Source organism: Glycine max, chromosome 8 (genome assembly GCF_000004515.6).
Source record: "Glycine max cultivar Williams 82 chromosome 8, Glycine_max_v4.0, whole genome shotgun sequence".
Classification (NCBI taxonomy): domain Eukaryota; kingdom Viridiplantae; phylum Streptophyta; class Magnoliopsida; order Fabales; family Fabaceae; genus Glycine; species Glycine max.
The window spans coordinates 10,843,985-10,869,078 of NC_038244.2; the positions used below are offsets into that span (position 1 = coordinate 10,843,985).

The window sequence follows — 25,094 nt, forward strand, 5'->3', positions numbered from 1 at the left end:
ATCGTCCCCATGATCACAGAGACACACAAGGATTAATCATGGAAGAATTCTAAGTGATGAAGTTGTTTCTTTGACTGTTACACAGTTCTTGCAGTTGTGTGTTGTTTGATTTGTAAAGCTAAGTCTGTCTTCTCAATTGGGTCTGGCTCATCAAATAGCGAGAAATGCTTGCAACATTGTTCATTATTAAATAATTTTTTTAAGTATGAGTGTATGACTCACATGACATGAGATTTATCTAATGATAAAAAGTTGTTATTAATAATTTGAGAACAATGCTATCTCGTATGAACCCGCATAGATCTCTAAACAAATGGACGAGGACTGTGTTAGCACGTATCATGAGTGACGCTAATCATACCGTTCACCTTTTCTCTCAATCAGACCATTCTGTGAGTTTCAAGATAATTGTTCCTTTAAAAGTTTTTGTTTCTTTTAAATTATTTATTACTTAAAAAGATCATGAACACATTAATTTTTTTTTAAATTGATATCCTTTATTGTTTTGACTGAGTATAATATAAAAATTACTTAAATACATTTTTCGTCCAAGTAATTTAGCGTTTTTTTTTCTATTTTCATTCTTGCAAAAAAATTTGTTTTAATCCTTACCAAACCTGTTTTTTTATTTTTCATCCTAACATTTTTTTTTCTGTTCAAAATACTTATAGAAAATACTTATATTTGCATTTTCATTGAATAAATTTATGTATGTCAATTACAAGCAAAGCTTCCCGTTGTCAAACTATATTGGAAGCTGCACCATACTATATGTGATTACACCAATAAACACTACAATCTACACCAATGCCTATAAAATTTACAACATGGATGAGGTACAAAAAAGCACTAATACATGTTATTTGATGATAAAATTTTGCAATGAAGACGCAAGGGGGATCGTGTTAATGACAAAAATGTGGCTCGCCAGTTGGCTACCTCAGCTCGATGATTTTAGGGAAGTAAATGAGAACAGAAGCCTCCAGCATGCCTGCCAGTATAAAGATTTAGCACATGCTGATATATTCCAAGATGTTAGCTCTTACTTTGAGCTCCTAATCATTTTGGTGCCCCGGAGGTTGACTTGTAACCATGACCTTAACATAAGCAACATGTCCACCCTAAATCTGCAATGGACCAACATCAAACGAAAGATACAAGTATATGGAGCATGTCAAGGACCCAAACCAGTGTTTCAAGTTGCAAGTCATCAAGTAACATTTTCTCACATCTAAAATTTTCAAGTTGCATGTTTAAACTCTCCATAAATCAATTTTCAAGTTAAGACCAAATCATATATAAGCATCCAATTCACAAGGTTCCCAACCATTGTGGGGTCTGATCTGAGGAGGCTCAAATGTATGCAGCCTAACCACTGTGACCAGGGAAGAAGAGACAGAGACCATAAAAAGGAGAGCCAATTGCATCAGCCTCTTCGATCTTGTCTTTGGGATGGGTAAGATGTGGACAACCTTACCCATAAGAATGAGAGGATATTTGCAAAACTAGAACCCATAGGCCACAGCCACCAGATTACAAGGCAAAAACAAATATCATAATGAGGACGTCAAAAACTTGCAAAATAATCTTTGACTACCTAATTCACATTTTGCATATTATAACATGAACATATAACATCCAATTCCAAAATTTAAAAAAAGAAAAGAAAATTACCTTTAGTTGCTTATGCAGTCCCTGTAATCAACCTTTCCCGTTCATCTAGCTTTTTGATCTTCACAATGCCAAAGAGAACTTGAAAACCAAAGATTGCACAGAAGACATATGCTATAGTGGCAGGCACCTGAAAAAGGTGGCATGAAACTTAGGAATGAAAAAGTACCACTACAACCAGACCATCAATTAATTGAATTGAAAATCAACACAAGAAAGATAAGTGAGATGGGAACAGCTTACCCTAATCGAGTTAAGAAACAGAATTGTTGCAAGATTTATTAGGCTCCCAGCAGCTATTGCCTATTAATTGACAAAAAAGCAACATAAATATGCATCATCCCACCAACTTTTCTCATCTTTTTTCATATACACACATCCTACATATATCCGAAGTATTGATTCTAAAAAATCATGCACGTGGTTTATAATAAGTACGTGAATGAAATATACTTCTGTCAACTGTCCAGAGCCAACTATGTACATCCATTATTCACTTATAAATCTCTAGGAAGAAATTAAGAATATTAGGTTTTTTATGCAATTTGAAAAATGATGATTCATGCACTCACAAATATGAAATATCCCAAATTTTTTTAATTGATTAAAAGAGAATTACAAATATTTGAAGGCAGGTAAGCTTATTCAATGTAGCTTTATATTGTCAGAACAGGAAGTAGGTATCCATTTTCATTTCCATATTTAATGAGTTGTTGCTATTGCAATCATGTTCACACAACAGCCAGCAGTTACTTATAATAGATACTAGATAATAAAAAAGAAGGGCATGCATAGCTACTAAAAATGATAACAGGCTATTAAATGGGCTCGATCTCTCAAACCAAATACCAAGAAACAACTAAACTTATAATTTCACTAAGTTAGACGCCAGATTCACTCACATTTCCTATTGTCCGCTGGACAGTGGCAATACGCTGGAATGCCCTCTCAGATTCCAAAGTTCGTACTCGGAGCTTTAAATCACCTTGCTCCTGTGCAAGAATGAAGGGCGGGAAGATGTGATCTAGAATACCAGACATCCAGAACAAAAGAAACAAATCAAACGAACAACTAAAATTGTATCAACAGAAATCAAATACATACCAATCTTTCAATGATTTCAGCAAGCTTTTCAACCCTATCAGCCTGTCTAAATAAATTGTAAAATGCTTGAGATTGTCTGTCCCATCTCTTTCTCAAGTCCTGTACATTTAGAAGAAAGATATAAGAAAGGAAATCATGGGAATTAGACTGAATTCAAACATGGAAGAACAAGTTTGTGACTGCCTTTAGGATAACTTCAACTCCTGCCTCACGGAATCTTAGCAACTCCAGAGCATAACTACAGGACCAGGAAAGCTAGTCATGTTAGATGTGCAAAGCATATAATTTAAAACTTTTAATGTCTAAAAGGAATTAAAAACTTATAAAGTATGAATATGATACTCACGGTTTGGCAATCTCAGTAATATCAAAACGAGGATCAAGGCCCTTTCCAATGCCATCCAATACTGCAAAAACAACGTTGACTTGTTAATTTGCAGTCACAAGCATAGAATGTGCAGTAACACATTAAACTCTTAATAATCACCTGAGAAGGCTCTAACAACAAATGTGAATGTAGCAGGAAACCGAAAGGGCTGGTCTGCTGCAATGGCTAATAAATCCTCACCTGTTTAAAGTATGAGAGCTGCGAATAAGTGATAAGCCTATGGATTGCAAAATGTTATTGAACTAAATCATGTTTGGTTTGATGGAATGATGAAATGGGTATGGTAATGGAATGCTTATTCCTATGTTTCATTTTGCTATGGAAATAAATAAAATGGTCACTTCATTCAATTTTATGTTTCATATGCTATGAATGATTTAAGAAAGTACAAGAAAAATAGACTTGGGCAGGCCCGATGTGAGCCAACCAAATTTTCAGGATGAGCAGGGGGCCCATGTCAGCTCAAGCTATGTCTTTTTTTTTTTGTCTAAAACAAACATATTAGCCCAAAAGGATTTTGTACTTTTTTTTTTGGTCGGCAATGATTTTGCTTGAATGGGTAAGCCGGGGGAGATGGGCCAATTTAAAACATGTTGGAAAATGGAAATGGTTCTGTAATGGAATACATATTCCCATAATTGTACACAAATGTCCATTCCCATTCCAATGACTTAACCAAGCATGGGAATAGGAATAATCTATTCCGTCTAACCAAACTTGCATTGCACTAACACAACACAAACACTCAAAGAAGTACAGAAATTTCTAACAGAAAAAAATTCTTATAGTTGACACAGGTCATGTCAAACTTTACAGATGAAAAAATCACTTTAACCAATCAGGAAAACCAAGTTCAAAAAGTATAGTATATAGAACTGTATATAGCTTTTCACCTGACCTACTTGAGTGCTACTGGATAAAATAATGAGTTAACAACCCATAGCCAATAGCCCAAACAATATATCCTTCCCTATAACTTGTTTAATTTTATCTTCACATATGACTCATTTCATGAACAATAATTGTTGTATGCATACATCCAAATAATCTAAACTTAAAGACACACTAGACCAGGTGCATTACCAATAGCAGCCAGACGTTCTTTCTTCTTCATTACTTGTTCCTCTTTGCTTAATGGCTGTTTGAATCCAAGTTCAGCTGTTTCCATCTCTCTCTCTCTCCTTTGTGCAGCCAAACGCTCTTCAAAACTATAAAAAATATTAAAGTTGAAGAGCTCAAGGTCAGAGATTGCAGTAGGTTGCTAACACAACTAATCAGTACAGACATGTAACTCTAAACCATAAAATATTAGAGGGAAGAAAATATCAACAAGTACTAAAAAATTTGCAGTGACAATTTTCAAATAAATATCACTATTCCTTTTTCTTTTGGTAGGAAAAAAAAGTTGAGACCTTTTACTCTGACTTTGATGCAGTTTGATCCTTACTACTTGAGATAACCCTAATATCACTATCTTCTTGACATAACTAATCAGGACAGCCATGTACTCAAGCACAAATCCCAATCAATCAGCAAAATTTTCCTTACCAAGATTTTTGGCTTAGAATCTCCTATTCAAAACACTTCTTTAAGTAGTTTTAAGCAGCCTCTACAGTTATTGCAATCAATAACTAACAAGCTACTTCTAATGATATTGATATATAGAAATACTACTGCTAAATCTATGTAGGTGTTTTGATTGTTTTATGTATTCCCACTAAATGGATTTGATAAACTACCTGTTGAGGAAGAACTGTGCTGTTCGTTTAACAGCAGTCATATCTCCAGTTGGGACAAGAACACCCATTTGAATCATTGATTGAAGGACCTACATCAGTACACAAGTTTCATTTGGTAAGTAATTTAAAATCAAGAATGGAATATCATGCTAGATTTTCCATGGCCTAATGGAAAATCGTCCATAAAAAACAGTTACTTTACCTTATCTGGATTCTTCTCATAAATTCCATAAAAAGCTTCAAGTAAACCTTCTCGGATATTTTGACTGATACTGTAAGGTGCAATACCAATCATAACAGCATTTAGCAAATGTATTCATCACACCAAGAGTAAAATGTTTGACTTGTAAATTCATATTCTAAATATACAGAAAAGATAAAGAACATACCTTCCCATCATTCCAAAATCATAAAAGATCAATCTTCCACCATTGACATCATCAACTGCAATATTTCCAGGATGCTGCACGAACAGTGTAAATATTAGTTACAAGAAGTATCAAATCAAACCTCTTGAGGGATAATCATAAAATATGAAAATTCACTATTCCTCATTTAACACAGTTTCTTCCCCAGAGAAAGGAAAAAATTCATGTCATGGCAATATTTTATTGAGTTCCTAACATAGTGTTTTGGATGCTTATCAGTCACTATTCCTTATCATGGTAAGGAAGTTACTTCTAATCTAATGCCCTTGTGAATAAGCCCTAGGGAAGCTTCCCAAGGCAACAGATGATAATCTATATGGCACAAGCAGCATTGTTTCTTGTACCTCGGGTAACAGATGCTTGAAGGTTGCAGTATAAGAGCAAATTCAAAGATAGTGAACATAACATGTTGGCTATACCATACAATTTACCGGTTACTAGCAATCCAAAAGAATCACTAATGCTCTGTTTGGATTAGAAGTGAAATACAGAGAAAACTCATACAAACATAAGACAAGAGACCATGTGAAACCACTCAGCAATTTTAAGAACAAGAACGCACAGGGTCAGCATGGAAGAAACCATGTGATAAAATCTGCTCCAAGTAAGACTCAACTGCATATCGCCCTAACCTGTAGAAGACAAAGTAGACATTATGTTAATTTGGATTTTAGATGCCATCATCACTTGTTGAGATGCACATAAGTATGATGTAAAATGCCAATAGTAACTTTGCTTGAAGAAATTCAGATGACACTAACCTTTTGCGGTCAAGACCCAGTCGATCTAAAGCTTGTATTTTATTTATTTTAATCCCAGGAACATACTCCATTGTCAGAATCTGCATTGGAAAAATAGTTAAATTGTAGATAAATATGAAAGATATCAGAAGTAACAATGGGAAAGATGCATAACTGCTATATTATTATCTATATGAAAACTGAAGGCTAAACCTGTGGTGTGGTATAATCCCAGATGATTGTAGGGACTTTCACATAATCCAAGTTTTCAAAGTTACTTGCAAATAGTTCTGCATTAGCAGCTTCCTTGGTGTAATCAATCTCCTGAAAATTGTAATACATGTTACATTAACAGGATTAGATAAAGTTGAGGATGTGAAGAAAACACATGAAAACATCATTCTGAAACATGAACAAGATCCACAAATTAACCCCTCCAAACCTGCAAATTTGCTTAAGAGTCCCTTTATACATTGGCTAACCTATAATACTTGAAAAGCAATAATGTTGTTCAAGGTTTTAGAAAACGACTGATGACATATGAAATTCCCAACAAGCATGGCTCTTGCTGTTACTGAAGCATTATAATTACACCTATAAACTAAAATCCCTATTTGCCATTTTATTACATCACCTAGCCAGGTAAAATTGTCGGCCACCTTATTCCTTCTGTCAAAACTAACCATTTTCAGTTGTCTCCTTTCTGTTTAAAATAAGAGCCTCCTAATCAACCTTAACTAAAATGTTGTTATGAAATCTTCCATGAACAAATGGAACTTCATTGGTTTCCCCACATGGAATTCCAAAGAGCAAAGCCAGCTTCTTGGCAAAATCAAAATGAATTGTGATCCTCCTATGCAATCTTTATATTTGAATTCACTACAGCAGAATGACATCTTTATGATGGAGAACCACACATATGATTTTCTTCTGTTAATCTCAAGTAACCTAAGAGTGCAACAAGATTCCAGAAAATCATCACCTGATATAAAACAGAGGCACACTCATCATAAATAGCAACCCAATCCCTCTTTGCACCATCTGATTTGGGATCAATTTTTTGAAGATATTCAGCAATAACCTGGAGGGGGGGAAAAAGGCCCAAGTATCATTCTGCAAGTCTTCATAGGCAGGAAGTCATATTATTAAAAATCCTTCATGCAAGTAAAAAAAAAATTTAAACACAGATCAATTTTTGAAAATGACTTGTAAATCTTGGAAGGTTACTAAAAATAAGAAGATAAGTTAAGCAAGTAATTGAATTATCCAAGAGTTATATCACACTTGCACACAGCACTAGAAGGGCAAGCATTATATGAAATGCTTATAACACTGACCCTCAGGTTTTTAAGATCAATGTCAAAAAGAGCTTTGAGACCAGGCCTTTGCACTTTAACAACAACCTCCTGTCCCCTTAATCTTGCACGATGAACCTGACCTGCATGGAGGAAAAAGATGTTCACCGTTCCTTTCTTCTAATCAAATATTAAACCCAAAGCCAAAGTACATTTAATTGGTTCCCTTCTCTGATTGCACATTTACTGTTACAAATATGCATAAAGTAAAACCTTAATTACCAAGACTTGCAGCAGCTATTGGTTCATACTCAAAATGATCAAAGACGCTAGCTAAAGGACTTCCAAGTTCTTCTTCAACAATAGCTACAGCAGTCTCTGAGGGAAATGGAGGAACTTGATCCTGAACCCAAAAAATCAGGTAACTTAGGCTTTGAACAAATGAAACCTTAATATGTTTTACACTTCTCAATTTTACCTCTTTCTTTTGTGAATGTGTGTGTGTTTGTGATCTCAAAATTACTGTCATAAGCTTTCTAAACTCCAAGTGAAAATATAAATACCATAAACAAAAAAGTCGATAAATAAATAAATAAATATATATATATATATATATGTATATGTGTGTGTGTATATACACATGATGCAAGGAAATAATCTAATAAGTTCAACCCAATACTCCAATTCAACCTGAAGTTCAGACAACTGATCAACATATTCTTGTGGAAGAATGTCCACTCTTGTGGAGAATTGCTGGCCAACTTTGATAAATGTAGGACCTAATCTCAGAATGCTCTCCTTCAGCCACTTGGCAAGGGCCTTTCGCCTTAAGATTTTCTTTTCCTCTGTCATTCCTCCTGTAAATAATATCTTTGAGTCAATAAAAAGCAAATGGTCACATTGTTGAGATTCCTCAAAATTCAATAAAAAGCACTTCACAATTTTCGTGTTAACAGGTTTATTTGTCGTTGTCAGAAAATGATTTCCAAACAGGCAAAATTGATAAATATGATAAATTCATAACAATGACATCAAGTCTTGAGGTCAAGAGAAACAACAAACCAACCTTTATAAGAGAACTTGCGATTATTCAGCCAAGACTTGAAGATAAATGTTATAACAAATCCCCAAATCTCCAACGTCCTCTGGATCATCGAGTAAGTCTTGAACCTGCTCCAGCGACCACCAGGCGCAACCGCCACCTGCAAAAAATAAAAATCACAAGTTCTTCTCACTCATTCAATCTAATAACACAATCACACTAATTAACATTTCTTAACAGATATTAATCTATAAACACACTGACCTGATGAATGATGATAGAACTCCTAATTAACATCGTACAAATGCAATCATATTCATACCTCAATTGGTGCTTCCCCAGTTTGTTTTTTGAACCAGGCATCCTCTTTACCAATCTCCTCCAACCTCTTCTTTCTTCCATCTTCCTTCCGCTTCAAAGATTCCGCAAAATCTTCCACCACTTCTGCCGCTACACCATTGCCGTTCACGTACTTTACCAATCTTCCGTTCGCATCCTCACTCTCCATAACTCCCGAGACGCCGTTCACGTAACCGTTAACGGAGCCGTTACCACCGTATTCGCTGGCGGCAACTCCGTTTCCACTCCATTTGACGTCGTTCACTCTGTCAATGACGGCACCTTCTTCCATGACGGCGCGGATTCGCGTACGGAGAGCAACATTGTACCTGGAGTTCAGAGAAACGGAATGGCGAGAGCAAAAACTAGATAGAGAACGGCGCCGTTTGGGGGTAATTTGCGGTGCAAGAAATTTGAACTCGAGTAGGAGTAAAGAAGAAGAGGAAGCCATTGATTGATGAGTGAGTGAGGATCAAACTGGAACACTAGATTTCATTGCGCATGAGAAGAGAAAGGAAGTGTGGATTGAAGACGAAGGCAGAGCAAGAGTAGAAGTGAAGTGGGAAGAGGGTGGTGGTGGTGATAAGGAGGACACGTGGCAAGAAAAAGATGAGCCCCTGAAGGTTATGGGAGAATTTGATTGGTGGGGATTTTCAGCCACAAAGTCTTTGGCTTGCGTGGAAGATATTTGGACGCTTTATGCTTACGTTGACATACAACTTCATCATGCATGCCTGTGTGTTCCAGGACAAAATATTTTATTTAGTAAAAATATTTCATTCATATCTTAATTTTTTTTATGGAGAGATATTCATTTTATTTATAAAATTGTTTTAAAAAATTAAATATTTTATAATTTTGTAAAATACTCTATCATTTTTCTCCTCCATTATTTCTTATCTTCTCTCTCTTCTACTTTAGCTCCCATGGAGTGCTTAAATTTAAAAATTCATTCGTTCTTATAAAATTTCATTATTGAAATAATTGACGTCAACGGTTGTATTAATTTGAAAATAAAAGAGAATATCCATTTATAAGAGAGAATCTTCCATTTTCTAACACTTAATGTTTGTATTTGTCTGTTATTTGTCCTGGTTTAAGATGCTTGAATTGAATGTCATAAGAATGATATTATCAAGGGTTAGTGGTGTTTTTTTTTTTGTTAGAGTTAATAATATCATGGATTGACGCCATTGGAGTGATAATGTGTTATAGATATGTATAACATGCTAAATTTTTAAGCATATATGGCTACAAAGTGTTTGTGAAAATGGTTGAGTGAGTTGTGACTTGTGTTATTAGTTTTTATCTATCCAATATGTTTTATTCCGCTTAATGCTTGAAAATCGATCTGTTTGGATAAGTGTTCATTACTTATGATATTGTAAGTTGATTGGCCAGGTCATGATGTACATCATATATACAGTTTTTTCTTTTGCAAATTTGCACAAAGTTAAGTTATAGACATCCACATAAGGTTCATTTTTTGCAACCACATAGCAATACGTTTTGATAAAATGTGTTGACAAGCCTTCATAGTTTGCCTAGTAGCACGTTCTTTTATTTAAAAAAAAAAAATCTTCAGACTTTTTTTTCTTTTTTTTAATTCAATAAGCATAATTGAATATTGGAAACACAATATTTTATATACAACTTTTGCTTATAAATTATATATGAATTATGCTATTATGACAAAGGATCCTTCCACGTGACCCAAAGACATACCCCATCTTCAGGACATCCTCACCTTTAGGATGCCAACAACATTAACATAAATTTTTGCTTATAAATTATATATGAATAATTGTATAAAACGACAATTTTTTGCATACCACATTACAACACATATTGTGTATATATAAGTATTTTTAGCTGAGGTGATTTATGATATTGTAAGTATATCTTCACCGTCAGATTGCGGACAACATTAACATAAACTTTTGCTTATAAATTATATATAAATAATTATGTAAAAGGATAACTTTTTGTGTACCACATTACAACACATATTGTGTATATATAGGCATTTATCACTGAGATGGTTTATGATATTGTAAGTATATCCTCACCGTGAGGAAACTGACAACATTAACATAAAGTTTTGCTTATAAATTATATATGAATGATGGTGTAAAAGGATAATTTTTGTGTACCTCATTACAATACATATTATGTACATATAGTTATTTTTGACCGAGATGGTTTATGATATTATAATTATATCCTCACTGTCAGGATACCAACAATATTAACATAAAGTTTTGCTTATAAATTATATATGAATAATTATATGTGAATGATGGGGTAAAAGGATAATTTTTATGTACCTCATTCCAATACATATTATGTATATATAGATATTTTTTGTCATATGGTAAGTACATATACAAACTTAAAGCAAAAAATAGTTTATAATATCGTATCAACTTAGTTCTATTTGGCTAGTAACAACAATCAAATTACATAGATCCTTGGCACATAAAAAACAAATGAAAAAATTGCATTCAGATTACCAACGGCATGAATTTTTTGATTGGGTACATTTTTCCTGAGGAAAATACTTGTGTGTAGATAGATTAGTCGCTCGCAGTATATCTAACCTTTGTTTTCATTGGTGGGACTTTATTCCTCACTTCATAGCTTTCCTTTTAGTACATGATAGGCAAACTTTACCTAACAACGAGTTTAGATAGTCGTTTTCTCTTGTTTGGGTTTGGTCTATGTGTCCTAATTAAGTTGCTTGTTATTGTTCTTTATCTTTTCTTAATGATATTTAGGAGAGGCTGTGTTTTGACACAGGATAGGGAGTTTCGACCTAGTTGGAATTTTCTCAATCTTGTCTAAGTAGCTCTTCACCCCTCTTTCATGTATATTTGTTTTTTAAACAAAAGAGGGGTGAAGATGAAATTTAGAAAACTTCTCTACCTTTGGTACAATGTGACATGATTTCTTCTCTTTTACAAGAAAAAGACACAATTTCTTCTATAATCTATTTCAGGAGAAAGGAAATACATGGTGCCTCTTGGACAGCAAAATATCAAGTGGGTGAAATTATGTAATAGGACAAAATTGTCCTTGGAAACGTGGACAAGATGACTGAGCAGAAAAAATGTACAAGTTAAATGAGAGTGCTAGGAAATTCACATAGCATTTTCCCAGTTTCGTTTTATTCGTAAAAAAACAAAATAATAATTGGGCTTCTTAAAAAAAAAACATTTTTTTTAGTCCTCCGAATCACTCAAAATCAAAATTCGTCAAGTCATCTCTTATTGATCACAAAATTGAATTTTTCTTTAGCGAGAGAGAGATCACAAAACTGATTTAATGACACTTGGTATATTTTATAATTCCAATAATTGGTCCTCATATAACAAATTGATCTCACGTCACAGCTCACATACATGATACATGTGTTGAGTATTGACCTAAATTACAAATTTAATTACAACTGATTATATTGTTTTGTTTTCGAAATCCTTCATTTCTAATAGCACGTACGATGAAATATTGGCTCCAGAGTCCTATGTAAATCTTCTCATAAACTGCAAAGATTTGTTCATGCCAACATCTGGATGGCATTATCCATCATGTGTTTGTACAACATCAGGACTAAGCAAGATAATTTCCGTGTAGAAAAGCTTGTGCTACCTACTATCAAATATAAATTACGTGTAACGTTCACTGAAAATAAAGAAACAAGAGCAATGAGTTTGATCTTATATTTGTGTGAGTATATAACCTATTCATATCATAATAAAGGAGTTATCATCTTAACTTTAATATACTAATTTCTATTTACATTTGACTATGATTATGGTTTTTCATAAATTTATCAAGAAGTTAAAAAACCAATAATAATACCATGACAATGGTAAACCAATATAAATATCAGTTACATTAAAAAAAATAAGAAAAATAAAATAATAATAATGATAGTAAAATATAAGCAATTTATAAAAATAATTATATTTTTCTCAATATATTTTCCCATACTCGAATCTTAATTTTTTAAGAAGTTATTGCATCATAGTGTGTGTGTATGCACAGACGAAGAGAATCTTATCATCACTATTATAAAAGGCCTGCTGCAGTTGTGAGCTCTCATAATATTACGTTTACAATCATCCTCCCCTTTTCCCATAACATATTTCTAAGTTCTGATTGTGATGTTATCTGACTTTCTAGCAGTCTCTCAAAGCCGGCAAGTTGACAAACAAATTTGCAAATGGTTTTTTTTTTTAGGTTGCAAATGGTATATTTATATATTATAACTAAAATATACCCATTGGGGGTAATATCTTCAAATTGTTTTATTCAGTTGTCAATAATCCTCAAGCTACCAGCATAAGCACAAGCAAACACTATTCACACACAGTAATATGACTATTTAATCAATAATGATGTGATCTAACTTCACGTATTTAGCTATCAACTAATGCAAACAAATATTTTCAAACTTTACAGAACAGAATAAAACTAGGTTTCTAATGTACACAACTGACCACTACATGTACTATGTATTAGGTTCACAACAAGAATGCCATAAACATCTCAATCTTGTATCTAAAAATAGGCAGAGATTTTGGAATTATTATTTTAACTTACTTACATGCAAGAGTATTCCAATTAAAAAATAAGTGCCTATTGGCTGGATGATGCAGAGCACTATATAGACAACTTTACTTCATTCTTAGTGGAAGAAAAGGATCGAAACAGAGGTACAGCTAGCATACATGTTTACCAAAAGAAAAACGAACAGCAGATAAATGAAGCCAAAGAATATGAAACCAGAAATTGATGATTGGTTAACAGCTAGAATAGAATCTAAAAATGAACTATTGCTGAAAATTGCCCCTAGCTTGAAAACACTGGCATACAATTGTAACTAAACAGGAACAAAAGGGTTGCATGAAACGTTTATGTTCATTAGAGACTGTAATTGTTAATTTGATATCATTTTTAAATTGTATGAATTTGCGTATTTAATAATTCAGATCTTGACAAATTTGCTCTTTTTATGTATCATATTTTATGCGTTTGATCACGTATTATCGTACGTTGTTAATATAATTCTAAGTTTGACTTTAAAAAATTCCAACTTTGTCAAACTAAAATAGACATTATTGTGATAGTATAATGCACATAATCATTTTTTATGTCCCATCCATCCAATAATTGGTCAATAGAAGTTAGTTTAATTGATAAAATACCAATCATATCCTACAAAAATGTGAGTTCGAATTTTGTTGTTAAAGTGAAGAATTTATTCATAATTAATCTATAATTACTTCTGTGTAAACACTCTTAGGCCTTGAAGCCTATCTTAATCCTAGTGACCCTCAAAAGCCAATTAACCTAAACTTTTATTCAACAAAAATAAATCCATCTAACAATTGAATTGCGTATCTGCAGCTTGCAGCTACCTCTCTTAACAAATTAATATCCAAGACAATACGTAAGAGCCGGTTCAATATATATTATATTTTTAGTTCATGCTTGGTGGATTTAGCTTCCATGTGTCAGAAGCCTGTTTGATAGCTTTAATCTGTGAGGTTCTGATATTTTTTCTCAGAATCATGCAGGTGAGACTTGACAGGTTGGAACTGATCAAAGAACCAAGCCAGTTTAAGACATATTCGTTAAGGGGAAATACAAAAGCTAAAGGGTCTCTTTTTTTGTCTATGCATTTTTCTTCTTTCTTTTAATTTCCACATTAATTGCATTGTTTCAAGAAATAGTCAGGTGGAAAAGAAGAAAAATGGGAACTGAGGGCAGAGATGCCTTGAGATGATACTGTCCTGCAATAATATTATGTATGTGATGGAAGAATCTCAGTGAGACAAAGCAACACAAAAGCATCATGGCAAAGTGAAAGCAGCATATATCCCCATTGCTTCATCTTTTTGAGCCCCTTTTTTAAAAAGCCGTACAAAAATAACATATGCACTAGTACGAATAATTCACGTTATGGGGTCTGATTAAGAATTCCAAACTAATTAAAAGCCAACACCAATTTGTGAAGTGCGGTGTCTTCTAGCAAACAATTTTTCCATAATCATTCTCTCATCATTATACCTTGCAATTTCCAAACAATAACAGGCTTTGATATTTAGTTAATTAATTAGTTCTTGATCTATCTCGAAAGCATTTTCTCTTTTTTCCCAAGTACCTCAACAAAGATGGGATATATACGAAATATTTTGCCAAACACCAATGTCACAACTTTGAACTTAATCCACTGCATTATACTCATGAATAAGTTCCATATTAAACTTTGAACCTTCCTGTCTCTTCTCTTCTGGCCCTCAAAATTTTCTTTAATCTATATAATAATCTCTCACATGACCAATTAGACACAATATTCCAGAATGATATTTTTTAATCAACATTGCCGACCCTTTCTATTTGTTCAATTTTTTCAATACATAATAATAATAATAATAATAATAATAATAAAAACTGGTCTAATTAATCACACTTCATCTGACAAGGTGGTATATAAGTTATTTGATTTAAATTTGAAAGTTATACATGGTCATTGAATAAAAGTACTATTTGTTTAGTTTCTTGTTTTCAATTATTTTATATACATGACCAAGGGAGTCCTCCTAGACTCCTAGTCGATATAAAAACCACCCTTTGTGATCTTGTTCATCAATCACCCTTTGCTTTCTTCCAATATTCCATATCAAAGCACCTTTCCACTTTTCCATTTTATATCTCTCCATCTTTTGTTCCCCTTATTAAAAGCCGCATGCAGCACCTAAGTTAAAGCAGAACTTACACACACTTACACTTGCACACATAGGGAGCTAGAGAGGGTGAAGAAGGTGAGAATCTCAATTGTTTAGCTTATTAAGTGAGTGGCTCTATTATTGTCTATTCCATTAACATGACAGGGACGAAGAGAAACCAAATTACAACAAGTCCTGTGGGAAGTCCAACATCTGGTAACATCTCAGACAGCTACTCTTCAAAAGAACAAGACAGATTCCTCCCAATAGCCAATGTTAGCCGAATCATGAAAAGGGCACTCCCAGCCAATGCAAAAATCTCAAAGGAAGCAAAAGAAACAGTTCAAGAGTGTGTGTCTGAGTTCATAAGCTTCATCACTGGTGAGGCCTCAGACAAGTGCCAGAGGGAAAAGAGGAAGACAATCAATGGTGATGATCTTCTTTGGGCCATGACAACACTAGGATTTGAGAACTATGTTGGACCCTTGAAGCTCTACCTCAACAACTACAGGGAAACTGAGGGAGAAAAGAGTTCTACTTCTATGGCAAAACAAGAAGAACTTCACTCTCCAACTCATCAACACCAAACCAATATTGATGGGGTGGTTGAAATCAACAAGTTATTGCCTCATTCTGTGGCTGCAGCAACCAAAGCTTCGGACTTCAACAACACTACTTTCAGTGCTGGTGGCTTCTATTCTGTGGGGCCTCATCAAGTAACTGCTCCAAAGAGCTTCACTGAGATGGGAGGGTTGAATGGTTATAGAGAGAGTTCCATTGCTCAAAGTGCGCTCAGTGCTGATCAAATTCAAGATGCAAGTGGCAATAGAATGATGCCACCCAACCTACGTTATAGGGTTGAATGGTAGATGTCACATGCATACCAACAAGTTCATCATGTCCCTTCCCCCATTATATATTATATCATATCATATATAATATAATATAAATAGTATTTTTATTATGATAAAGCTTAATTTCGTTGCTGATTAGCTAGACCAGGGAACCGATCAGTTTAATTACTTGATATCTAATGGCACAATACTTCACACACTTGGAGAGGATATATTAAATTTTTATTTAGTTACTCAATATATATATGTAACACAAGTTTATTGGAGTTTGGAGTGTTTAGTAGTATATATATAATCTTGTGACATGAGTCTTCCATAGTGTTCAAGTCAAAATGTTCACAAGAATATCTCTCTAAGATCGTATCGTACGGTAGAAGATTATGATGCAAAAAAGATAATCGAGTTCATCTTCTCTTTATGTTGTTTGGGCGCTGCCAATTTTTATTGTATAAGAGTTGAAAAGTGAAAAGTTGTCTACATTATATTTCAGCTTTTAATTATCTGGGATTTACTCTTTTACTTGAACCCTTTTCATCAATTCAAAGTAATGCAACTTTATAAAGTACTATGAACAAAGAGTCACATTTCCATCAATGAATCTCAAATTAGTTATAGTCTTTCACCAATGTATCATCCTATTTAACTCACATTGTGAACATGACCATTGCATACAATTTATGAGGACAAATTAAGGGAAAAATTTAACAGGCAATTCAGGAAGGTGAAGAATTACAATCAAAATAAGACCTGTTGATTAGTGTCCATTGTTCAAGCATCAATCCTCTATAGACTATATGGATAATACAATTTCGAAGTAGCTCTCCAGTTGAAAGGAACGAATCGAAATATTTTCATTCTCCCGGATGATTCTTTCTGATCAACTACATCTGGCAGTAGTTAGTAGAAAATGGTGTACTATCAGCGGATCAAGTCTTTCTATAGAGAACTATTGTTTAAAACGAAAGGTTTTATATTATTTGTATTATGAGCTATTAAAGAACAATTACTCTTTTAATAAGCAAATGAATGTAGAAAATTAGTTAAAAATGTATTTGGTACATTTTATCTATAGGTGATGTTTGGTACAGTAACAACACAAAGCAAGTTAATCCATTTTAAAAAATAGATTAAAATGCTTAGACTGACGTATTTAAAGCAAATCCGTAGGACAAGTGGAAAACCCACTTAATTATTGTTTTAAAAGATGAATAATAGGTTTGCAAGTTAACTCAGTAATTGTTTTGAAAGATGAATTAAAAGGTTTAGTTGTCCAAAAATGTTGGTAGAAATTTATTTCATTTTCGGTAAAAGTTGTCCAAAATTTAACAAAACATGATTAAAAAAAATGTTAATATACGTAACCTGCCATTTTACATAACTTACATGTTGATTTATATACCTAACTCAACTGAAAATGAATAAAAGGGTAGGATAACTTTAATAAATAAATAAAAAGTGATTTAACAAAATCTACATCAGCTTCAACATGACTCATAGGTTATATTAGTTGAAATCTAACCTTATTTTAGTTAGTTAAATTAATTGAGATTTAACCTATTTTGTCTTTTTAATGCATAGATATTTTTTATTGAAACCAATCATATTTGAACAAGGTAAAATTATTATAAACAATAAAATTCTCTTAATAATTAAGAAGTTAATAATCCTGCACCAATCGATTCATATATTCAAAAGTAATCACAATTAATCATTGTGTAATTTTAGTTACAAGTTTTAAAATTAATAAACTTAATAATATCATAATAGTTTTATAATAATGTGCTTCTTTAAAATATTATTTGGCAAAGAATAAATTTGTAAAAAAAAACTATTTTTAGACTAAAATAATTTAGATATTTAATAAAAAAAATATTGTTTATCCAAAAAGTTTTTCCAAAGTCAAACTTTCAGACACTTATCAAAAACTAATCGTCTAATGTTTTGCACAAAAGACGTTGTAGTTTTAACAGTCTAGACTTCTCAATTGCTATTCTTATTTAGAGAAAATTCAAAAATAATTTCACTAACATGATTTCATTTTGTGTGTGTATTCTCTCCACAAATTCTTCAATAGTCATTAAAAGTGATATGATAATAAAAGACATTTATGTTAAGATGGTGTTGGTGTAGACAATTGAAATTATTTATGTGTATAGCAGCGACGATAGCATCTTAGAATTATTAACCAACCTATTTCAAGTCGCATTGTACTTAGAAAATTTTTATAGCAGCGACGATATTATAATGACAAACAGCATTTTCACAACAGAGCCACATTAAACGAAACAATAATGAATTGATTTCATTTAGCTCATAGTCAAAACTGTCGTACATCTATTTTGAAGGGAAAAAGAATAATCTTAAGAGAAAACCAAGAATGCTAGAGCCACGCAAATTGCAGCTCCAGAACCTCAGAAATTCTCTTCAACAAGGAAGCCAGAAACATGTCTAAATTCCTCCCAACATCTAGTTCACTTCTCTAGGATCTCTGACCTACAGTTTTACATGGTATATGTCACTTTAGACAACTACACTGGCAAAGACAATTTGATGGGACATCAGGGGGTTGCCTCCTGAACTACATAGTTCATAATAACAAAACATCTCGTGTTGGGCAAAACAAACCAGAAAAATTGTCATTATTGTCTTGGAGCCAATCACAGAACCTCATGAGCCTTTCCGTAATACCTGTTAATGAATGGAGACTGCAAACACAGATAATGATACTCCGTAAATTATAGGTATAAGGAAAAAGCATTTAATCAACCAGAAATTCAACTAAGTGTGATATATTCTATATCAGCTGCTATCCTACCCTGAATTGTCTTCTTTTTATTAACTCATTGAATATATGCACACAAAGGTATGTTCTTTTTACATGTCAAGAAATAGACAGATTTCGTGGTGAAGCAGATTAATAGGGATATTTATTCAGGGAAGAAAATAGTTACAACCATAAAGATGTTGCCATTTCCATTTTCTTTACCCTCCAATAAATTGTAAGCAGTACCAAATTCAATGTGAACCAGGTTGATGAGAAAAGGGATAAAAAAGCAAAAGGAAGTAATGATTCCACAGAAGTATAGCAGCTAATAGTTCAATGATTTCATTCCTCTAATTTGAAATAGCTAGTTGGTTTTTTAAACAAAGTATAGCCGGTTCTCTCGTCAACTCCTTCACTATAACAATCCAAAGTTGAAAAGGAGAATTTGAATATCTATTTCCATCAATGCTTTCCAGTAAACACACGCATGTGTGCAGGCACCCCTAACAAGCCCACAATTCTCCCTCGATGTATTATAAGTTTTAAATGTTCCACTAAAGGAATTACCAATTTTCAGAGAATAAGCTAATGCAATAACATCAAATAAGACGTGCAGCATAAAAATATAAAATGAATAAAATAGGGTGACTACTTTGAAATAAGATTGGGCAATTGGCTTGTACTTTAGTGTGCACATGGTTTTTTTAAAGGGGTTTCCCTTACTGATAAGTTGAGGGATTGGGTACCCTTAATTCATCAATGCTTTTTTAATATTCTCCATAGTTTGTATCTTCTTTTTATTAAAATAAAAATAAAAGGAGGATATCCTATGCTCCTAACTATCTGAAATCATCTTATAGTCCTAATGAATTCATCCTTTGATCGAAAAGAAGAAAACAAAGTATTAATAGAATGCTTAAACACCTACCTTAACATTTGATACATCAGGTGCATCTGGAGATTGAACAGGGTAGAACTTATAAAATCTCATACTCTCAAACGCAGCTTTGGTTTCCTCACTCATTTCTTCAATGGCTTTTTTCCGAGCTTCCCTTGCCTAAAAGAGGTAAAATAGGTATTTAAAAAAACATGCAGAAAGCAAAGCACTATGCACAGAACCAACAGCACCAAAAGTACCTCTCTATTAGCTTTCTTAGCTTCACGAACCTTTCCCTTGACAAATTCCTAAAAAAAGCAAAAATATCAGCTAACTTATTATTTAAAAAATAAAGGCATTATTGAATAACTATATGCCTTCTTTTATTTGGTACCTTGAAGGCATCCTTTTGATCTTCGGATAACTCCTCCTCCTCTGTGAGCTTATCAGTAAACTCCTGCAAAATATAGAACAAATGAGCGTAAGAGGCCTTTGTCCATTGTCATTTGATTTTCCAATTGCCCTTTACTTTTACCCTCTCTCTATTAGGAGGGAAACAAGGTGAAGAAACAGTGAAAAAACACAAACAAAACAATGGCAAATAAAGATTTTTTCTCTCCCTATCAATCTCAAAGTCCCCATCTCACAATCAAGAGTCAAGATTTTATAAAATTCAATAACATAGCAACATGCAGACATTAAGAGTCAGCAATAGGAAGTGCAGAATGACAAACAGAAGAAACATTAGGAGTCATTTGGTTTTGGAAAAAAAAATGTCCTCTATTTTCACTTTAGAGTTTTAATTACAAAAGTGTCACCCTACTTTCACATTACTTTCTGTTTTCAAAGATTAGTATGGGAAACAATGATTCGTATACAAATATTTGAAAACAAGAAAGAAAATGAAAACAAGGTAGCATTTTGTAATTAAAAGTAAAAAAAAAAAAAAAAATATTTTCTCATACCAAATGGTCCCTTAAATTTCCTGCAAAATAACGTCAAGCATCATCAATAATTTTAAAAGGATGACAATGATTTTAAAATTGCAACAGCTAGCTGACTTAATCTGACATGTTCTAAACTACAATCAGCACAGAGTTAATTCATTACCTCAAGTTCATCTAATTCCCAATCAAATTCACAAAAGACCTGCAAACAAGCAATGCATAAGTAATAAGTAAACACATATAAAAACTTCGTACCCCATTGCCCAGAGGCTCTTCGCTATGCATAAGTAATAAGTAAACACATATAAATTAGAAAATAAGTAAACACATACAAATTAAAAAATCAAATAGGGCACTAACCTGCCCATCTTGTTAAGAAAAAATTATTCAGAAAGGTCATTACTCATTACATAACCATATCATACACAAAAGGATCCCAAACAATCCAAACACTGTCAAATCACCAGGAAAAAATTTCTATCAATGTAATTACCGGCTTTGGCTCAGCTGGATATATAATTTGAACTTCAGTGCTCTGTTCAAGTTCATCTTCCTTAAACGGCTGATAGAAATCTGCAGAAAGAATAGCAGTCACTAAAAAACTATCATACTAGGAAAATAAACACTAACTAATGAAGAATCATTATGCCTTGACAAAATGAAGCACCAATAATTGATCAAAAAAATTGTATTGTCCAGAATCCACAAGTCCCCACAATTCTCACTTTTTTTATTTAATAAAATGTCATATCTTCTTCCCTGTATTAGATAAAACTGATATACACATGAGAACAATTGTAATATTCTAAAGCCAGTAGACTTACAAGGCAAGCAGTACTCATATTTCTTTAATCTATCCAACTTCAGATGTTTTAAAGCAGACCTGTACCGCAGGTTATAACATAGGTGAGATGAGTCAGTCATATTCATAAATAAGGTACATCAAGGTCAACCATAAAAGAGTGCATCAGTAAAAAGCTTTACATGAAAATGTCAACAACAACTACAGTAAAAGGTCAATACATAAATATAGGAAATAAACGGAAAAATAAACACTTAGTTTTCCCCAAACATCTATTTTAAGTTTTTTTATGGGTCCACAAACCCATTTATTTTATAAGGCCCAAAGATTCCTGATGTTACTCATGTATTTCTGCATTTTGGATTGAAACCATCACAAATGGAACATGCCAAGGATAAATACTTAAGCAAGTCATCAATTGGAGAATAAAAACAGACAAACACGCAGAAAGTTGAATATTCTTCACACTACTTGAAAAACTACAGTTTTTTTTGCTACATGCAGGAGAAGAATGTGATGCAATCACCAAACAAAATTTAACATGATAGAGATGTAGCTTACAAAATTTGCCTTGAAAAGTGAAAAATGGTGACTAAAAATAATTAGAGTACTGCCAAAAGCACGATAATAAGATTATTTAAGCTAGATAACCAATAACATGAAGGAATATACATCTCTCCAACAACAATCCATTCAGAAGATCTGAAACAAACTGTAGAATACAAAATTGCAAAGGAGAGCAAAGAAAAGGATATACCTTCTTTGGGTACAACTCAAGATAAATATTTGGGATTTTAGTCTATCAACTTGGCTATCTCTGTTGAAGACATAAAACCATAATGAAGAAGTTTAGAGATGATCAAGAAGCAATGTTTCATAAACAGACTCCAAAGAAAAACCACCAAAACAAACAAATTGAGTTGAATACCTGCCCTCCAAGGGAATATATGGAACCCAGTCCATTTTCATTTGCTTCATCGGAACTATCTCTTCAGCCTCTCTTTGAACTGAGTTTATCCCAATTTTATCAGATGGTGGGAAAGGTGATACAACCTGCAGAAGGATGTTGCAATATTTTCAAAAATATATCAAAATACAAAAATCCAAATCATCAAAACCAATACAAAGTTGTTTCATCATGTAAAACTGGCAACAAAACACATTCAGTGAACTGGCATTTCCAAATAACACCTTGGCATTAAGGATATGATATTAAATATATAATCTAAGTCTATATACCAAAGAACCATGCCCCAGAAGGAGAGACACACAAATCACAGCTAGAGAAGACAATTATCGCATACATCAAACTGACAGTCTATTTTTCCTGAAAATGCTCAAAAGCAAGAGTCAATTTGGTCAACAAGTGTTCATGTCACAACACATGTAGACAGCCCAGTTAGACAACTTACAGCTACTACAGCAGGTATCAAGACAACTTTGCTTTCCCCTTTAAACATGACCAGCTGAGCTGCAGTCAGAAAGATCAACATAAGATGATGAAAGACCAAATAATAAAGGGAAAACAACTACCAAGCAAATCAGCCAACTTCCAAATGACGAGAAATAAATAAAGTCTGCAAGCCACTTACGCTCAGTGCAACCAAAGAGATAAACCTTTTTCCCATACAACACGCCATCCTCTTCAAACGCATTCTGAAAACACACCCCCAAATCACAACATCATAAGCAATTAGTCGAAATAACGAGTTTAACTCCACTCAACAACAGAACACCAACCAAAACCTAAGCAGCCTGATCCAATACTCACTTCTAGATTCGAGAAATCCCACTTGTATTGATAGACAGTATCCAATTGGTCCCACTGCCATTACAACACAAAACAGTTACAAAAAAAAAAAAAAAAAACACGGCACAGTCATAAACGAAGAAAAATCTACAAATTAATTGAACAAACCTCAGTTCCAACGGGGAATGTTTCCTTCCACAAATCTTCCTACACAATCCAAATTGGCAAACACCATCTTCCATCAGTAAAACACAATGCAAATAAGAAAAAGAAGAAAAAAAACTAAACACAGTTAATATAGCCACTTCGAAGTATAGCTAGAAACGAAAACAAAACGCAAAGTGAAACACCGAATCAATATTTTCTCCTTAAACAAAACGGTGACGCTCAATTCTGTTCTTCACAACGTTACTTGTTCGGCGCATACAGTTAAAGAAAACGGTTCGAATCGAAATTAAAAAATTGAACGGCGATGGTGAAGTGTTAATTAAACTAACCAAGTTGCGCTTATCTTCGAAGTACTCAGGTTCGGATTGAGGCTTGGAGGTTTTGGCCCGTTTAGCTCGAGGCTGAGCTTCGGTCTTGTTATCTTCGGCTGCGACGTGTTTGGCTTCTTGGTCCTGCTTCGTCTTTCTCTTAGCTCCTCTCCTCATTGTGCTCGCTGATACCAAACAGGGAAGAAAGAGAGAGAGAAATAGGGTTTGGGTGAATGCTGAATAGAAGGCGCTGGATCCAGATTCAAAATAGAGAGACACGTTTTTTTGAAACGCAATCACACAGGAACAAAAAAAAATTGAAAAATAAAAGAGGCTTTATAGGGAGGGTGGGGGGCGTGAAAACAACGCGGGTGAGAGGCGTGAAAACAACGCACGCGGATATTGTCAAATCTTCAAATAGTGGGTTTTATTACCCATTAGATTAGATTGGATTTCGAATTAATTAATTGTTAAATATGGTTTTAGTATCTTCAAATTTAGGATAAATTTATTTTTTAATTCAAATTGATCATTTTTTGTCTTATTATTCAAAAATAAAAATTAATCCCTTTGACCAAAAGTTTTTGAGGAAACGTCAAAATAAATATTTCCTTTTTTTTCAAGTTATAAGACATTATTTATTAATTTATGTTTATTAACAAAGAATTTAGTTATTAATATTAAATTTATCTGAAATTATACTTTTTTCAAAATTATTCTTAAGCAATTAATGCATGTAGAAAAAATAATACTAATGAGTTTTAATTTTTAAAACTAAATATTTCATTCTTCAATCCATCCTCGTAAGAAAGAGAAAGAGATAATTTATAGTATTTATCATTTATAAGCTAATTTAATTAAGGATATTTTGATAAAAAAATAATTAATGTAATAAATAAGTACAAAAAAAAAATAAAAAACAATGTATTTTAAAAAGGGATTAATAGAGTACATTTTAAAAGAAAAATACACATACGATATGATATTTAGTAATAAAAATGCAAAAATCAAAGTAAATTATCATATAAGCAACATGTAATAATTTCTTAATTATGTAAGTTACATTTGTTATGACATTTGTACAAGGACTCGAATAAGTTTCTTTCAAATTATAAAACTAAAAATATTAATTTTATATTTTGGA

General features: G+C 33.0%; 3 protein-coding genes across 4 annotated transcripts; 1 reads left to right on the forward strand and 2 right to left on the reverse strand.

Annotated features, from left to right (window-relative positions):
- Positions 1–665: 665 nt before the first annotated feature.
- Positions 666–9,343, reverse strand: LOC100782151 (protein ACTIVITY OF BC1 COMPLEX KINASE 8, chloroplastic). The gene is made up of 21 exons (XM_003531328.5): positions 8,730–9,343; positions 8,432–8,567; positions 8,056–8,222; positions 7,648–7,768; positions 7,408–7,508; positions 7,053–7,151; positions 6,284–6,394; positions 6,092–6,171; positions 5,893–5,962; positions 5,292–5,365; positions 5,105–5,174; positions 4,903–4,991; positions 4,247–4,371; positions 3,263–3,343; positions 3,122–3,182; positions 2,959–3,013; positions 2,776–2,874; positions 2,574–2,663; positions 1,915–1,974; positions 1,675–1,801; positions 666–1,127 (listed from the first exon to the last, which is right to left on the reverse strand). Exons 1-20 carry the CDS (start codon positions 9,195–9,197, stop codon positions 1,685–1,687), a joined length of 2,274 nt encoding a protein of 757 aa, XP_003531376.1. The 5' UTR covers positions 9,198–9,343; the 3' UTR covers positions 666–1,127; positions 1,675–1,684.
- A 6,013-nt stretch (positions 9,344–15,356) lies between these two features.
- LOC100797721 (nuclear transcription factor Y subunit B-10) lies at positions 15,357–16,803 on the forward strand. Of its 2 annotated transcripts, XM_014778954.3 has the most exons (2): positions 15,357–15,576; positions 15,646–16,803. In XM_014778954.3, the coding sequence occupies exon 2, from the start codon at positions 15,768–15,770 to the stop codon at positions 16,347–16,349; it is 582 nt and encodes a 193-aa protein (XP_014634440.1). In that variant the 5' UTR covers positions 15,357–15,576; positions 15,646–15,767; the 3' UTR covers positions 16,350–16,803. The 2 variants fall into 2 exon arrangements, with proteins under 2 accessions (XP_014634440.1, XP_003532849.1); XM_003532801.5 differs by having other exon boundaries at positions 15,360–16,803.
- Positions 16,804–18,610: 1,807 nt separating this feature from the next.
- LOC100782686 (protein HEAT INTOLERANT 4) lies at positions 18,611–24,269 on the reverse strand. The gene is made up of 14 exons (XM_003531329.5): positions 23,972–24,269; positions 23,643–23,681; positions 23,496–23,549; positions 23,317–23,380; positions 23,137–23,195; positions 22,653–22,777; positions 22,482–22,541; positions 21,747–21,805; positions 21,416–21,495; positions 21,086–21,124; positions 20,370–20,432; positions 20,236–20,283; positions 20,027–20,155; positions 18,611–19,039 (listed from the first exon to the last, which is right to left on the reverse strand). The coding sequence occupies exons 1-14, from the start codon at positions 24,125–24,127 to the stop codon at positions 18,992–18,994; spliced, it is 1,023 nt and encodes a 340-aa protein (XP_003531377.1). The 5' UTR covers positions 24,128–24,269; the 3' UTR covers positions 18,611–18,991.
- Between the last annotated feature and the right edge of the window lie 825 nt (positions 24,270–25,094).